Source organism: Mytilus galloprovincialis, chromosome 10, assembly GCF_965363235.1.
Source record: "Mytilus galloprovincialis chromosome 10, xbMytGall1.hap1.1, whole genome shotgun sequence".
NCBI lineage: Eukaryota > Metazoa > Mollusca > Bivalvia > Mytilida > Mytilidae > Mytilus > Mytilus galloprovincialis.
In genome coordinates, this window is record NC_134847.1 from 61,518,667 (window position 1) to 61,537,143 (window position 18,477).

The 18,477-nt window shown below is 31.2% G+C and overlaps 1 protein-coding gene across 1 annotated transcript; it reads left to right on the forward strand.

Annotated features, from left to right (window-relative positions):
* The first annotated feature begins 1,846 nt into the window (after positions 1-1,846).
* Positions 1,847-4,489, forward strand: LOC143048055 (POU domain, class 3, transcription factor 4-like). The gene has a single exon (XM_076221490.1). The coding sequence runs from the start codon at positions 2,000-2,002 to the stop codon at positions 3,284-3,286; it is 1,287 nt and encodes a 428-aa protein (XP_076077605.1). The 5' UTR covers positions 1,847-1,999; the 3' UTR covers positions 3,287-4,489.
* The last annotated feature ends 13,988 nt before the right edge of the window (positions 4,490-18,477 follow it).

The following is an 18,477-nucleotide window of genomic DNA, read 5'->3' on the forward strand; positions in this document are numbered from 1 at the left end:
TATTTCAAACTTTTTAAGTTAAGAACGTTGAATCGTATACTGTTCTTAAATTAAATTTGTTTGATGCGCTTACTGTTAAAAGATTTAGTCTCTCTTTTTTTGTAATAGAGCAGCCCCGGATTTAAAATTCATCGTTAGTGCAGAAAATTACTTAAATCTATAGTTTAGGTAGATAAAAGAAAAACTTTTTCGAATTAAGAAAGTTTAAAAGTATACTGTTCTTATTTGTTTGAAGTGTTAACTGATGACAAATTTAGTCTTTTGCAATAAGAGCAAACTACTCTGATTTGAAATTCTTTTAAAAACGAAGGAATCATCCCATTAACAAAATCGAGGGGAAATATATCGTACATTTTTGTTTATTCTGTATTGTTAGAAAACCCTTATCAAACCAATTTATGCAGGGGAAATATGATCCAGATAATGCATAAAATTGGAGTTTTTCAAGCTGTTTCTTGTAAATAAATCTTCGTCAAAATACGACGTACAGTTCCCGAGACAACATTAGAATTCTATAAACCTATTAAATTCATAACCTTTGGTAAATGAGACTCTTTCGAAAAGTACACAATATGTTTATTTCCTTAATTTTTATTTTATTAAAGTGATTTCAAAATTTGTTTATTAATGTGAATTTAATTTAGGATTTAACTTGCTATAAAGTTTTGGAGTTATTAATTAAAATAAAGTCGATGAGGCATAAATCTATCTAAAAATTTGAGTGTCATGTTGTACAAAAAAGCGCTGCATCTATTGTATAAAGACACAGTGGAATGCATACCCACAGCATTGTATTGCACTATAGATTTTAATATCTTCTTATTCGACCCTATCATACTGTATTTTTAACTTAACACTATAAAAAATAAAGAAATGTGAGAATACTTAATAACAAGATTGGAATAATACAGAAACAAAATACAGCTATAAAACTTTGTTTTTGTACATCTCTTCTTAATAACAGCTTTAAATGATATCAAATTTCTTTCCTCAAAACATTAGGATACCAATCCAACAAAGGAATAAAATAAAACTAAAATACCTGTCAAAAAACATAATTAACTTTTTAGGCAAGACCAACATTGAAGTCGCCTCTTATAATTAAACTTTTGGATAGTTTTTTTTATCCCACAGTTAAAGTCCACAGTACTCTACCGACTTTAGGCTGTGATATAAACACCAGTTAAGATGATCCATATATAAATATATTTTTGAACATTTCGCACCTTTTTATTTAAACATTGTACCATCCTGTTGTTGTCAAATCAAGGTGATGTTTTCTTATCTATTTACGCGTGGATACACATCACTGAATTGCCTACAGATGCGATGCTAGGTTTAATTAAAAATTCTCAAAAGAGTTTCAAATAACTTTCTAAAAATTCATTGATGCGTTGAAATGTTATACTGTTCATTTTAACATTTTGATATATATATATATATATTTTGTCCTTTCTTTAATATCTAAAAATATGCCGCGATAAAGATTAAAGTAAATGACATTTAACAAAAAATAATTTTAAATCAAGAGGCGACTTTAAGTGAATCAGTTTATTTATTTCAAAGATTATTCCAGTTAATGTTTTGAGTGGATCTAATTTCATATGTTGTCGTTTCATATTGTAAGAAAACAAACAAAAGAAAGTGTTTGTTTAAGATGCTTTAATTATACGATCATAACATGATCCCAAATGTATTCTGTCAGATAGTGGTAAATAGAAACAGCCAATCAAAGAGCGCCTCAAACGACTTGTGGTAATTTAATCGGCCATTGAATGTCAATCACACGCCTCTCAGCCAATCACGAGTAGCCTATCTGAGGACATCAATCAACGGAATGAAACTGTGACTTCGAACGTGAATAGGACAATTTTAGTTTAGGTTAATGCATAACTCATAAGAGTCGTTAGAGTAGAGTCGTTTTGCAATTCAGATCAGCGAAACTTATGTGTAAAACTATTACAACAAATTTAATGTGTACCAAAAGAGAATAATAGATATGGCTACTAGTGCAGGACTATATCTGGCCTCAAGCACACCGCCTTCACTTAATTCATCCTCTCTAGACCAAATTCACAATATGCAGTGTGGCATTTCTCAACAAGCTCAATACCATCACAGAAATGATATGGACTTAAAATATCAGGAAATGAAATATATGCCCCCGCAGCACCAAAATGGACATCGGTTGGACTACCATAACCCATGGGGCATTCCGTGTACAGACGCTTGGAACAATTCAGCTATGCCTCAACTTCAGGATATGAGAGACATGCGAGAATCTGTTGTGATGAGGGACATTAAATATGACATTAAACAAAATCAAGGAAATGATGGAAGTCAGCTAGCTACATTACATCATAGGCCTCAACAGATACATTCTCCACATGCCTGGCACACACAGTTATCTTCACCCCATCTGAACTTGTCAAATGGAGGGGGTGGTCAGATGCAGCATCATGGGTACGGAATGCCAATGAATGGTATGTTATCTCCCCATGGCATGCACCCGGCTATGAGGGACCCGGAACATGAACTGGACCATCACAATCCTTCGGACGAGGACGCACCATCGTCGGACGATCTAGAGGCTTTTGCAAAACAGTTCAAACAGAGACGGATAAAGTTAGGATTCACTCAAGCAGACGTTGGCTTAGCTTTAGGGACATTGTACGGTAATGTTTTTTCTCAAACGACAATTTGTAGATTTGAAGCACTTCAATTAAGTTTTAAAAATATGTGTAAACTCAAACCTTTGTTGCAAAAGTGGTTAGAAGAGGCTGACTCAACTACGGGATCAACTACTAGTATGGACAAAATAGCCGCTCAGGGTAGAAAAAGGAAGAAGCGCACAAGCATTGAAGTGACAGTCAAAGGTGCGTTGGAGCAACATTTTGTAAAACAACCAAAGCCTACAGCACAGGAAATACTTCACTTAGCGGACTCTTTACAGCTAGAAAAAGAAGTTGTGCGCGTTTGGTTTTGTAACCGAAGACAGAAAGAGAAACGAATGACACCCCCGGGTGTAGGAGCTAATGGTGAACTTTTAATGACTGATTCCGATCAGGGTGAAAACTCTAGTGATAGGAGTCCGATGTCACCTCCAGTCAGTCATAATGGACTAAACCACCCTGGTAACCAGAACGGTATGAGTATGTCTTTAGCATCGTCTATAAACGGAATGTCACCCAGTGGTCACTTAGAAATTGGTCAATTATTAAACTCTCACCTTCAACAGCCTCAAGCTCATCATTACAATACACAAAACCATTCGCCGACCCACTGATAAACTATGTGTGAAAAACACCTAAGGTTTTATTCGTAACAATGTACCAAGAAAGTGTTGCCGTTCAATCGTCCAAAGGAAAGTGTCACCTCCGCTTCAATACACGGTGATGTATACCATATACATTTATTATGCATTTTCTTATATTCATAAGAACTTTATATTAACGGTGTCAAAAAAGAAAGGGGCCAGAAAATATGTTGTCTAATACTCCGAATGATTTGGTATGTGTATATAATAGTAGACTTTTTAGGGAGTTTTATTTAATAATATTATGGAAAGTGTCTGATTAGTGCAATTTGTGAATTCTACCAAATACGTGCCTATATATTGATGTCTGTCTATTCCAAAAAGAATTAAAAAAATTATAATGCGATCGTCTTTCTAAATAAACAAGAAGAAAGTTGATCAACTCTTTACAATTCAAATATTTAAAGTTAGCATTTATATTATATATCCCAGAAAGTCAACAAATCAAGTCGGTAATATTAAACAAGATTCTTTAAAATTGTTTAAGTGAGATTTTAAAGACATTTAAACTTCAATTAATTATCCTACGAAAAAACTGTATGTACTTAGATCCTTTTACAAATCATAATTGAATGATTAATTTTTAGAATTTATTTTCTTATCATTTTGAAATTAACATACTCTACTCTGTATATTACAGTCAATTGAGTTTAAATTTGGAAACACCAAAAGTATACATTTAATCTAATTCAATTTATGAAACAATATTTCAATACACAAAATTACAAATTGTTCATTGTGTGTAATTTGATAATGTTACATTAATTATTTTAAGACTAATTTATTCTTATGATAAGGAGAATTTGTTTGACCTACCAATTACCGTTTGTCGCTTGATATTAATAAGAATATCAAATCCATTGATAACTCTTATCATTCCGTGTGCTGTTATTTTTTTATTAGCTGGGTTGTTAATTTATAAAAAAAATTGAGAGACTTGAGAATATTTTTCATTCCATTTTTGTAACACTATTTATTTACACTGTTGAACAGTTATTTATAAATGTCCTTATGACATAATGTCACTGGACCCTAATTGATATGTGTGTTTTTGTTATTGTTTTTCTTTGATTTGTAAGAATATATTGTGATTTTCATTAATTTAAAAAATTACATGTCCATGTTCAGGGTTTGAAGTTGCCTGTACATTAATAATAAATATTTTTTAACAAAGTGAAAGAATTGTCTGTATCTATGACTATACCCCTTGACTGCACCTTATATCAATTTCATATCAGATATTTTTTCTGATGTAAATTGCTCCAAATTAAGGTGAATTATGTTTAATCTCGTATCCTCCACACACCCACGAATTCCACACATTTTATAAAATAATTGAACAAAATATTTTCCTATTATTATTGTTGCAATATGAAGGCTTGTGGTCAGATTCTGAAATTAAAAATAAATAAATCAGTTGATAAAATTTCAAATAATCTTTTTATTCTTGTAACTTTATTTTTAATGAATATAACAAAAATGATGAAAATTGATCTTATAACTTTTATAAATATCTGCTTATTTTTATATTTTGATAATAATCGGTAATTTCTTGGGACGTTAATGAGAGTTTAATTTGTTTTTTAACGTCACCTGAGTATGAACAATACGGATGAATCTACGGTATAAGGTTTATGTGTTAGGTACCAGTAAAGTTTTCAGAGTTAATGAGGTTTAAACGATATAAAATTGATAAACTATAGACCGATTTAAGATGTCTAAGCCGTGTTTTAACTTGATATTAAACCGTGAAGTCATTTTCGTAGTAACAGCTGGGATGTAATTTTATTGCTAGTATATTTCATTTTCTTCTAATTATTTCACTTTGATATTAATATTAACTGATGTATTTATAATTACATGTAGATTTGCAAACTCATAAAATAAATTACAGGCCGATTATTTTATCTAATTATTTTGGGGACACAATAAAGAAACTAAATTTAATAATATTTTCAAGTATGGTTTCATTTTGAAAGAGACAGTTTTGGATAGCAAAGCCTGTTATTGTTTCTCCCCGTTAAGTATTCTTAACCCGTGTTTTAACGGCTTTTTACATGTTTTGAAACCACAACCGGTTAAAAACAAAAATTTCAAATCATCATTTTTTTTCCTTGAATGAAGATTTGTCTTTTTCACATTATCTTGGTTTTGTAAGAATTAACCTATACGATTATGTGATTTGTCAAGGGCAATTCATTACGTCTGATTAATTAGTACAACACACTATCTATTATGTTACAAACTAGATTTATACGTGTGTACATCCATCAACAAAAATATTGTCTTGTCCTCACCAGCATTGTTTAGGAGGGGTTAGCTTTTTCGGGAGGGGAGGGGGCTTCTTCAAAAATCCTTTTCAATAATTTAATGATTTCTTTTATAATTTACGGCTTTTGAGCTGCAGTCTTATTTACATGGGAAACTTAATTTTGTTATGACGTTCAAAATTTATTGTAGATTTAGTAAATTTATGACATTTGGGAAGGTTGATGTAAGCTATCTCATAAACAAATGAAAACTATATAATTCTTAAGTTAAATAAATTTCTTCCTTGTAAGTTAACTATACTGTATACATCATTTCTAAGTATCTCAGTGTTAAATAATTAGAACACATTTAATAATAGCAGCCGACGTAAAAATGATAATATAAAATAATTAAACTTTCCTAAATAATAAGTATTTGAAAAGTATATTCCGTTGTTTACTACTTTCGTTTCTCTAATTGGGCGTTCACCCTATTTTACTGACATTGACCCTGTGGGGCTCTTGGAGATTTTTAGACAATATTTTATCGTATGTGACAAGTAATTGACTTTTATTTAAGTTTTAGAGCCTTTGGGCTTTTTACTAGGTTCATCTAGGTATATTAAATCCGTTTCAGCTTCATTTTTACATGATAAATGATTCACATATGTGTAAAAAAAATAATGACAAGCGCGTATATATATTTAATAAGATAGGAAATTTTGAATGAACCGGCGAAAAATAGTATCTCCTTTTTTAGTTCATAAGAAGCCTGATATAAATGCAACAATAATTTTAGGAAAATATTTCAACTGACATGAGTCAGTTTATGCATACAGAATAAATGCATGGACAAGACAAACAAAGGTCTTTCACTTGTTTCCCAGTATCAGTGTTTTTGTTTATTGTTTACATTCAAGGAATATTGCTTTTGCGTTTGCATTTCTCTTTAAACATGTGATGTTTTTCTGTACTACTCGATTGCTTTCAAATCTTTTTGTAGTTCCAGTAAAACTTGGAAAGTTATGTACATTTCTATTTAAAAGTCTTTCTGTTTATTCTTTGAATCGATTTAGAAAAGAAACAATGCGATCCTACGGTATATATACGTACATTATAAGACGTTATGAAATGGGTTTTCTTTTATAAAAGTAGGACGTGTGGTATGACTGCCAATGAGACAACTCTCCACCAGAGACAAAATGACTAAAAAGTTAAAAAAAACTATATATAGGGAATGGTACGGCCTTGTTTTTCCTTGTATCTTTTCTTTTCATTTCCCCAATCTTTCGTTCATTGTTTTCTTTTCGTCTGAAATAGGTGTTATAAGTGATTTACCAATGAGATATTCGGACAAAGAGGTAGGGGAGGGACAATATTAAAAAATGAGTTGTGTTATGATTGACAATGAGACAACCATCCAACATAATCCCACGACGTGCATGTAAGCAACAAAAAGTCTGGTTGATAAAGCCTGACTTACCACAATGAGGAACGAGGCTGTTGTTTTCCTGTTATTAAAGTATAGCTGCTTTGAAATAGGATTCGAAATTTTGTTTTTATTTTCATGTATGTTATACACTGCGAATTGCAAACAAGTCATAAAAAATCAAATGTAGAGAATAAAACTTTCAACAAGTAACGAATTACCAACAAAAGGAAGGCAATGCAAAACAATATACAAATTCTCCACTTTTCTATACAAATAAATGCAGATGTGTGGTACACGCCCATGAGACAGTAACCCAATGATACAAGCAATCATAAGTCAATCAAAGGGCACTATTTATATTGTTTTTTGATTTTAGGTTAAAATTTACACATGTTTCAGAAATGTGAACGGCAATTGTTTTTGGTTCTTGAGAATCCGATGGAAGTTTTGAAGTTTGGTACTTCTTAATTGTTTCTATGATTATAGATGCTTCAATTTGAGAGCTTGGAACATGTAAAAAAGAACACCCATTAGCTAACATAAATAATTCAGTCGTTATATCACACCGATCTACGATTAGTTTACAAGTAGGAGAGCTCTATTACGGTGAGGGACTGAATTATTCAGGTTAAAGATTAGCTTCCATGCTATATGATTGAAAGTGAAGGGATGTGGTGAACTAATTCATGAAACAAAATCCGAACACACAATAAACAAAACAGCGCCTAGTGCTAGTGCTATAATTCTATAAGAAACACACAGTTCGGATAACTTGAAAGTAACAACCTTTAATGAATAGAAAAATTAAAACAAGAGAAACAAGAGAAAAAACACAAACATTTTTAATCATGCATGCACCGATGACATGTAAAATCACAGCTTGTATATCTCGCGACTCATGACGACTGTTGTGTAGATCTGACGTCAGTTTAAAGTTATTTTTACCCTTTTTATCATTGAATGGAGCATTTCCAAGATCGTTTTAAAGGGAACATAATACGCAACCTCTGAAAAATCTGAACATCAAATATCTCCTTGAATATGCGACATAAAAGTACAATCATGCTGGTTGAGAAATTGCCCTTTTCGAGAAGTCAATAAAGATCAGAAAATTAAAAACTGAAGCAAATTATTGGCTTTACAATTGTTTGTGTATGCCAATGATCTTACACAATTGCAAACACACATACAAACCCCACAAAATACAGCAAGACGCAAACTGAAACAAAGGATAGTAGCAAATTTTCAACTTTCGATACTGATAAGAAACTTAAAATTAAGCGATGCTTGAATGGTATGCATTAGTCGATGCCACACAGTTTTGTAAAACTATTTATTTTTGTACTCTCAAATAAAACTTAAAATACAGCAGATGAAAATAATATTCATACATAATAACTATACAAATTTACATGCTGCATTAACGACTGATATAAGACAGGAAATATGTCAGTAAAGCATATTCTAGATATGTATTTTTTCTAGGAATTTCCAGGTCACCAAAACTTAGTGGAATACAAATGAATACATATACAAATAACACTCATTCTTTGGAGGTCATTTATACAAACTAATACTTGACAAAAGCGCTTAAAAGGGCCAAAAATTTTGTTGCTCTTTGCGCTCCAGAATTTACAATTTAATTCACAAGTTTTTGATATATTTTTACGAACGACAAAATCATTAACATATACATACATGTAGCTTTGAAATTATTTTTTTACTTTAGATTTAATAATGAAAGACATGAAATGAATTTCTTATGCGTAAACCTTTTTTTTTCGTTTTCTAAAGCAGGCTATTTGAAGCATGTGCTGTTTCTTTGTTCTGTTTAGTTTGTTAAGAGTCTATTGTTGGTAGATGTGGTATTGTGGGCTCTTATTTGCTAGTCCTGTTTTCCCTTTTACATTTTACTTATATCTTACACTAAACATGGTATCGGGATTCTTCAAAAAGGTAGAAATATGTTAAGGTGTCGAAATTGTCCCGACTCAAGACACAAACATGGTATTTTTATTGACCATAGCAAAAAACTGAGAACATTTATTAAGGTCATTTGTCACAGACAAAAGATGGTTTGATGTGAAGTATTATGTTGTATAGTGACAATTCTGTAATCAAACGTATTGTGTATTGGCAAGTTAGAAGGCATTTCAGGTCATTTATTGTTGTATATATGGGTCGATGTTTTATGAAACAGCCTCAGGTCTTGTGACCAATACTCGCTAGTGATTTTAATGATAAAACTATCAGATATTTTCTACAGTAAAATGTTACTAAATGTCAAATCTATGTTACGTATAAATGCCAAAGTTATTTCGGTCAAAAGAAATTTTCTTTACTATACATAAGAAATTCACTTCATTTCAATCGTAATTTAATCTAAAGAAAAAAAACTAATTTCAAAACTACATATATTGTGAACATTTATGTAAGTGCCTATTTCACAAAGTCTTAAAATATGTCACAAACTAGTGTATAAAATCATAAATTCGGGAGCGCAAACAACAACAAAAATAATAATTACTTGTCGTCTTTCATTTTTTATACTTTTTATTGAAAAGAATCTAATTTCATGTTGGACACTGATCTAAATACCACACAATCGTAAGTGACTTCCCTACACCTGTATCAAAGGTAAGATGACGAATTGAAGAAGATTTTAATAGTGTTGACAAATATGAAATAGAGAAGTTCTGACAATAACTACACAGTATCAGATTGTTTGTATGTAGACATACTCCCTTTATCAAGAAATAAAATAAAAATACTCTCAGGTACCCCCACTTAACTTCCTATATATCCGTTTTGTAGAACAATTAAAATGAAAGATCAAAAACTGGGAGAAAGTTTAAGCGATTTATCATCCAATTTGTGAACGGTTTAGTGTTTTATATGGGGAACCAATATAACAGAACTAATAAACTCTTCCACACAAAATTGTGTAATAATTTTAGAAAGGAAAACGGGTGCAAAATTATTGATGTGAGTTTTCCGTATTTCTAGTATTTGTTCATTTAGAAATGGTTTTACCGATGTTTGGTTTAAAACAATTAAATCTCGTTTACAACTGCATTTTTTTACTTTTCTTTTATGCGTTAATTGTCACTTGTTACACACAGTCAAGTAAAATAAATGCTTTAATTATTTTTGCCTGCTTTTTTGCTTTCAAACCAATTTAAATAACAGACCAATCAATTTCTAAGAGTGATCTTTCAATAAACGATTTTATTTATTTTGTCTACGGTATTTGATTGTAAAATATAAATTTTCATTAAGTAATGAAAAAAGTTATCAAAAAATTATTATCTAAAAATAAAACAATGTGACCAATCATCGTAATAGAAAAAAGTGAAGATTTCACACCAATCGGAGAAATATATCTATCAGAAATTGACAAGCCATAAAGTTGTTGTTTTATCGCCTTGGTCCTAATCAATAAATAGGTGTTCTTTTCCACTGATGATCACATCGTGAATGATGAGTTCTCTGTTGATTGAAAAAATAAAAGTTTTTTTTTTTTTAGATAATAAAATAAATTTGACTCTTCAGTATGTGTGGAAATTGATGTTACATTATTGTAATTTGGTTTAGATTTAATTTCTTGATCAAACGAAATTGAATAATAAAACAGAGAAAACATTCCTAATCTTTCAATTTACAACGAAGCAATAGATTGCCGAATATTTAATAAGTTCTTCAATATATGTTCTGAAGCAAAGGACCGAAAATATACTATTTAATTAAACATTTTATTTGCAATGTCTTAACTTTTTTAAATGTTGGTATTAATAGTGAAGTCATCCTTGATATAAGGGAACATTTTACATTATTTCAGGAATAACTATACTTATGCAATACAAGTAATGTTTCTGATCCAGCCCACTCAGTTTTACACGCACATAAATTTTTAATATACTTCAAATGTAATGTTACAGTGAAAAGGAGGTTGGCATGAATCACGAATGCATAAAGAAACCGAATACGTATTTGTCTTCTATTTATAATTTGTTGCGCTTAAAATATACATTTTACATATCTACATAACTTCCCAAGACTAGTATTTTCTGCAAATTGTAATGATTTTTTATTTATATCTTCAAACTTGTCTCTGTTCTTTTTTTACATAACCTTTATGCTTTGTTTAAATAAATATTTTTAAATCATTAAAATATCCTGTTGTTAACTGAAGCTAAAAGAAATGGTTTTATGTACGTCATGAAGCAGCAACCCAACTACACAAGTAACACAACACATATATAAGTCAATACACAAATCGCACTTTTAAATAAAACGAAACAAAAATGAATCTATCACAGATCAGAAATCTCTACCAAAATCTAAAAAGGACAGAAAAGAAAATAAAAACAGAAAAGAATTATTTAAGACAACTACTGCCTTATCCGAATCAAACAAGTTGTTAAAATTGGGATGGTGAAAACCTGATTTCAAATTAAAAATTCCTTTTTGATTGATTGATTTTGATTTTGACTACCCTATTACACGGTTGCCTTATGCAATGTATAACGTTACATTTTCAAGACATCTATAGGAGTTTATGGCAAATCTTTAACATAGTCTTCATTACAAATATCCATAACTTTTTACGACATAATATACAGAAACCATTTAAAATTATTAAAAATATTAAAGGTGACCTAAATGTATGTCTTTGACTAAACCCTATATTTCCCTATTTCATATAGCCCTTTTTATTTTGTTATCTATTCATCCTTGACTACCAAACTTCTGATTTGAGTGTTAACGGTAAAGGTAAATCCAGAAAACCACTTCAGCCGCCCACAGTTTAATAAGTGTTATTTTCATTCAATATATCAATAATTGAATACTGTCAGACGATAGCCTTTGGTTACTTGTGTTGTTGGGTTGCTGTGTCGTCAAGATACTAGTGTACTCCACATCTCTTTTCATTCAGACAATATATTTCTTAAAGATTGGGTCTTACAGTAATTCAATCTGAAATTATAAATTGTTAATAAATACAAACATACACAGATGTTCTACAAAGTACACTAGATCAATTAACCATACTGATACGGGCACTTTCTATATTTTGAATTAACTCTCCCTGATTATGTCACAATTACAAGGGCAATTGACTCAGGTTTAGTTTTTATATACCAAGTACGTATCTACTAGTTTTTATGAAAATTTGAACTTATTCACCAGTAACATATTTTGATGTACTTGAATGATTTTTCCAACATAATTTATCAGGTCTACCTGCGGATACTGTAGCATATGTATTGAATGAACAGATGTAACAATAATGTCCTCCGGGGAAATATTCTGCCTTTTATAGCTTAAAAAACAAAACTGTCGAATTATGATTTATTTTGACGTGATATTAAAACTGTCGGATGTAACTGCTCATTAGTACAAGTCTGTCTATGACCTGTGGTGCTAAGGTCGCCCAGCATTTTACCTTTGTTCCTCGTGCATATAGTTATTGAATTTTCGGACTGTCAAGTATTCTGAAGAATCCTGAATAATAAAAAATAAGAAGATTTAGTATTGTTGCCAATGACCAAAATTACACCAAAATTAACAACTATTGGTCAACGTACAGCCTTCAACAATGAGCAATATGTATTATTCACATGCATATACACTCGAATGCTTCAGTGCCACATTCTTGATGAAGGAAAGTCAAGTACGATTGTAAAGTTATGCATTTAACAAGAAAAGATAATTCTTCAGATCATCTATAGTTGTAATTAAAGTTTACACAGAAGGGAGTGGTCGTTTCAGTTTAAAAAAACAATTTGACATCATTTTTAAGAGCAAGTACTATCAATGTAATATTTAAATTTAAATGGATTACGTCATTAAAAGTATTAAAAGAGCATTTTTTCTATCGTGAAATAAGCATGGTGTATGCGTCATGAGAATGCTGACTACAGTGTCCAACAGGAAGGTCCGTACGTCAATATGAGAAGTTTAGTAGAGCTGTTTAGGGTCCAGCAAAAAAAAAGAAAAAGATTTAGAGTCAATATTAGTGTTGTGTTTTGTTGTTAAGTGTCCAATAGAAGGACCTGTCATCAGTATTAGTTGTATGTCCTGCTGTCTAGTGGTCAGCAGAAATAGGTCAAGTTCATTTTCTACATAGTTTTACGTAAATGCCTATACCAATTCAGGAATATGACCGTTGGATTCCATTCGTTTGATGTGTTTTATGTTTTGATTTTCCCATTTGATAAGGGACCATCCGTTTTGAATTTTCCCTATAGTTCGGTATTGTTGTTATTTTACTTTTCAGTGTCAAATAGAAGGACATAGCGTCTGTATAAGTGGTATATCGTGCTGTTTACGGTCCGAATGAAGAGGTCATACAGTAATTGTATAGTGATATCGTCTTCCTGTCTTATGTCCAATAGAAAGGTCCCACAGGCATTCTAAATGAAATATCTTGCTGTCTTATGTCCAACAGAAAAGTAATAGCGCCAATATAGAGAATATAATTTTGTATTTCGTTTTGTAAAAAAAACCAATAAGAAAGCATGCAATATGCTGAGGGCTCATGTATAGATATCCCTCGACGAAAACACTTGAATGTCATACAATAAACTCTGATCAGACCAACCGTCAGTGTACCAGATTTTTATGAAACATCCTAAGCTACCACACAAGGTAGCAGTCTATATGCAGACTGGGTTTAGAAAGAGCCAAGTTAAAATTCAAGCTTTTTGGGGGGACAAGTAGTCTTGGAATCGAATCCTTGATGTCCATATGTGCTAGGAATGAACAGATACTAACATCAACCATTATCAGCTGTCACTGCAAGACAAGCAACCAAAGATACACTCTTAAACCAGCATGTGGATAGCACGAACTTATTTATCCTTTTAAACAATATATAAGTTAGGAGGTTAGCATATATGTATACTTAGTTAAGATAACTGACGAATGGGTCTCAAAAATATCCTCATTTGTTTATATCGAACATTCAAATTGCCTTGTAAAATAAACGTATTTTTTATCATTCTGTTTAACATATGACAGTTAGATATTTGATGGTTCAGTTGTGATTTCATTTGTTCTTTCATGTATGTTAAGTGTAAATTACGTTTGCACTAATAGTATGCAAAAACAAACAAATTTTAACATTATCTTCGTGTCATGTTTATTTTCTCTGCAAATTTGCAACGATAATCATCATTCATAAAATATATTAACAAAGATCGGGTCCCGCTACCAGCCTTTTTAAACTTTGGCTTGTTGAAAGCACTCAAAATTATGAGTAGAAGTACAATCATTATCATGATTTCAATCAAAATTTGATTTGTTTAGCAAGAAAAATATGCGATTGATATCTGTTATGAAAGCGTATGCCAACAAAATAAGAATCGTGCCCAGGCTATATCACTTTTCGATTTTTCTTAATTAAGTACATTTTATAGAAGATGATTATACCGATATTGACGATCTTGTCTCAATACTGTCAACTAATTTGACGAAATATCACATTTTGTATCAAATTAAATGATTCCAGGTATCTAAATCCATGCGTGTTTCCGTGCCGTGTTTTAGCAGCGTGAAGTTATCACCGCCAATCACGATATTGTATTTATTCAGTCCGTATCTGTATCGCAATGTGTAATATCGTTTTATGGGAAAACAAATTAATACCAAATTAATGATATAATTAGTAGAACTCAACGCTGTGAAACACTTAAAATAATTAGGAGAAAACAATAAATTTTTGTGATCAGCTGTGCATGAAATTCATCAAAATTGACCCGGTTCCCTCATGGGAGACGAAAAACTTGCTAATACTGAACTTTTTAAAAGTTATTTGCCTTGAGCTGAGAGCGTGAAAATTTGTTTGATGAAAATACAGATTAGAAAAAAGCGAAACGAAATATGAGATGGATCGCTGCACAACACGTCAAGAAGACATTTAACAGGTGATGCAACAGGACTCGATGAATTGTTTTAATGTTTTCCATAATTGACAGTAAACATTTGATATTTTCATCATTCTTATTACTTTCATCACGTTTATTTATCTTTTTCTTTGTTGATCGTCTAAAAAGGAATACAATTTAATTTCTACCATGAGGTCATCTTCTTATCAGTTCTCAATTTCCTTTTGATTATGATTATCTCTGATTTCTCGAAAACTAAGGTTAGAATTAATGTCGAACTTTCTAATAATTGTATAGTTGAAGGCCATGCAATATTTACTGTATAACTGCGTTTACCAACTATACAAAAACTCATTAATATAATAGTTACAAATGGAAAAATAATTTTAATCTTAGTTGAAAACATTTCTTTCAAACGTATGTAATAAATGCATAAAAAATCAGACAGTTGATATCGGAGATAACTTTGAAATTCAATAGAGTTTTATGTTGCAGTTTACACCCTTTAATTGTTCCTCATTTTAACAAGATATACCATTACATAAACCACCTCAAAAGGATTCATATTAAAGTTATTGTTAGGTTGAATGATGAAAATAATTGAAAAACCACCAAGCTGGGGTAACTGTATTAGAATTTAGCACTATCTGTACAATATTATAATACAAGACTATGAATATAAGGTTCCGGATCGTGTTTAATTATCTGAAATATGGTCATAACATACCAGACTAAGTCCATGCAAGAACAATGAGGATGATTTATCTTGCTCCAACTTGCATCAGGTATGAAAAGGCGTTATGTACGTAACAGATAGAAATGGTGAACTACTTTTCACCTAAGAATTCTACATATTGTCTTTTCTGCATCAATGCATTAAAATTATCAAAAATATAAACAGTTTAAAACTAATCGTTTTCAGAGCCTTTTATATCTATGATTATAAGGAATAGCGTATTCGACGTTCATTTCAATATATGAAGGCATCTTTGTTTTTTTTTAACAGAAGAAGACTTGATTTTATTGGAATTTTTATTATATTGTCCCGCGATTAAAATCGAATAATCACAACCTTTCAAGCTCTGTCACTGAATTTCTGTTTTTCAATCTTAAAAAAAAGATTTGTGTGTGTCTTTGGCTTTTTCATTGGTCAATGTGTTGTGATTTGTGATTTGTGACTTTTGATTTTGTATTGCCCCTGCGAATCCCACTTTTTTCGTGACACAGAGGTCTATAGTTTCCTTTCAGAACCCTACAATATATAAATACATGTGATGTGTAATTAGTCACCTGTTGAGGGTTTTATTACATACAATTGTCAACTTCTATATTTAAAGGTTTTAATTGCATTCAGGAAGTTTCCAGTTGTTAGCCTGTTATTATCTGGTAAGCCTGAGGCTGGACATTTGACCTTAGTTTTAGGTCAACAGTCGTCTACGATCAGTGGTCAATCTACGGCCACAATGATAATATCACAATACGGCTATTAAGTTATTCTTTTGTACATTATTGAAGTTATATTTGAGTTCATGATGATAACGAAACTGAAACTGATTTTATGTTCATGTTTGGAAAAAAAAATGCATTAGAACGTGGCATGAATGAAATTCAATAAATAGAAAAATAGTTAAAGAGAAGCAGGAACAAATATATACATGTATGAGACATGAGAAAATTGAGATAAGGGGAATATTATCAATGATACAGGAACGTAACAACAAAAATAACTAACCAAAATATTACAGAGGTCAAGATAGACAGTGTCTGAAATAGCAATATACCAAGTTACAAATCGTGAAGAGTCGAAAACAGAATTAGGACTTAATTTAACACAAACACACACTATTAACAATAAAGATATGTCATCATCACCATATTTCTGCAAATACAACAAGAGTTGGTTTTGAATATGATTAATAAGACAATCAATATATACGAGATCCGAGTATGTGTTGATACCAAACCACTACAATACACGTGAACGCTTAAACTCACATCTTGTACGTCCTGTTGTTTTTTTGGTATTTAAAATACTGACAGGACATGAACATCCCTTGTATCAATTTGAAGAAAGAAAGATTAACAGAACATAGAAATCTAAGATAGATCTATACATATTCTTTAGCAGAAATTGAAGAGCCTCTATTCCTGAAAGGCTATATTAGATATGTCATATGTGGTGAAAATCATCAATATATAAAAATGTTAACATAGATGACAAAACTTTCAATTTATACTCCGTTATTTGATAAATTTGTATACACACGTGCATGGGAACATTAAGTCGCGTAGTATTGCTTAATGTCATTAGTTTGATATCAACTATATATGACATCAATGATATCACCCTACATGTCATATAAAGTGTTAGTACAGAGTTCATTGTAATATACGGTAATGTTTCCAGTCTTTAATTGCAGTATCACACTGCTTTCTGGTCATCAATAACGTTTGCCAGGTATTTCGACCCATGTTCACACAAACTGCTTTCTTTTCATTACACCTTGACTTTAAAAGTCAGGGATGAGATGAAAACTTGGTATGTGCTCGTCAAACAACCACCTGCGGTCGACAAACAGGATTTCATCTTCTTATTGTAAGCAAATCACTTTGACTATTTTGATAATCCAGTGTACCGTGAACAAGATCGTCATTATACGTGTCTCTATCTTTATGTTTGTCAAACTTATAAAATAATTTGTGGAAGACAGTCTTGTTTGCTTTGGATATGTTTGCCAAACGTTAAAGTAATTGTTGTTTAAATTGATATAAGAAATCAAAGCCTTCTTCACCCTGTCTCGGTATAAAGGGCGAGAGATCATTTTGCTATAAGACGAATATGGGTATTGTTGTTGATATGGTACTTGTCGACGAACTCAAGTATAGTACTGAAAATATATATCAGGTTCTCTATACTTTTAACACTGTACGATGCGCCACCCAGACGATGGGAAAGACAAATTTACATAGTACTTGACACTAAAATAGATCTTTATTCCATCACATGTCCATTTTAGTAACAAAAGTACCATGAAGTTGTTTTGTGATTTGATTATTGAGAAAACAGATGTTATACCTGGACAAGAAATGTTGCTATTTCAAAAAAAGAAATATATATATTGTTTTTAATAAAAATCCACGGTTTTCTTACTAAATAAACTCGTCAAAGATTTAAATTTTATATTTGCGCCAGACGCACTCATCAGTGACTCTCGAATCAAAAATAGGTAAAAAAAAAAAAGCCAAACAAAGAACGAAGTTGAAGAGCATTGAAAAAAATTCCTAAAAGTTTTGCCAAATACAGCCAAGGTAATCTATTCCTGAGATAGATAAGCAGTATTTTGTTTTGTCTTTTTGTTATGATTTAAGTCTCAAAAATGAGAGTTCCGTATCGATTGATCATGTGACTGTCGACACATCTTATAAGTGATTATATCATACAATAATAGTTAAAGTTTAAGAAAGGACACTGTGCTTCTATTATTACACACATCACTGTTATCATTGTCTTTATAGCGTTGTCCCTGCAGCTTCGTGCTTCAAATGTAAACATTAAGAAAACCTTTTGACTGCTAGAGATGAATCTATAAG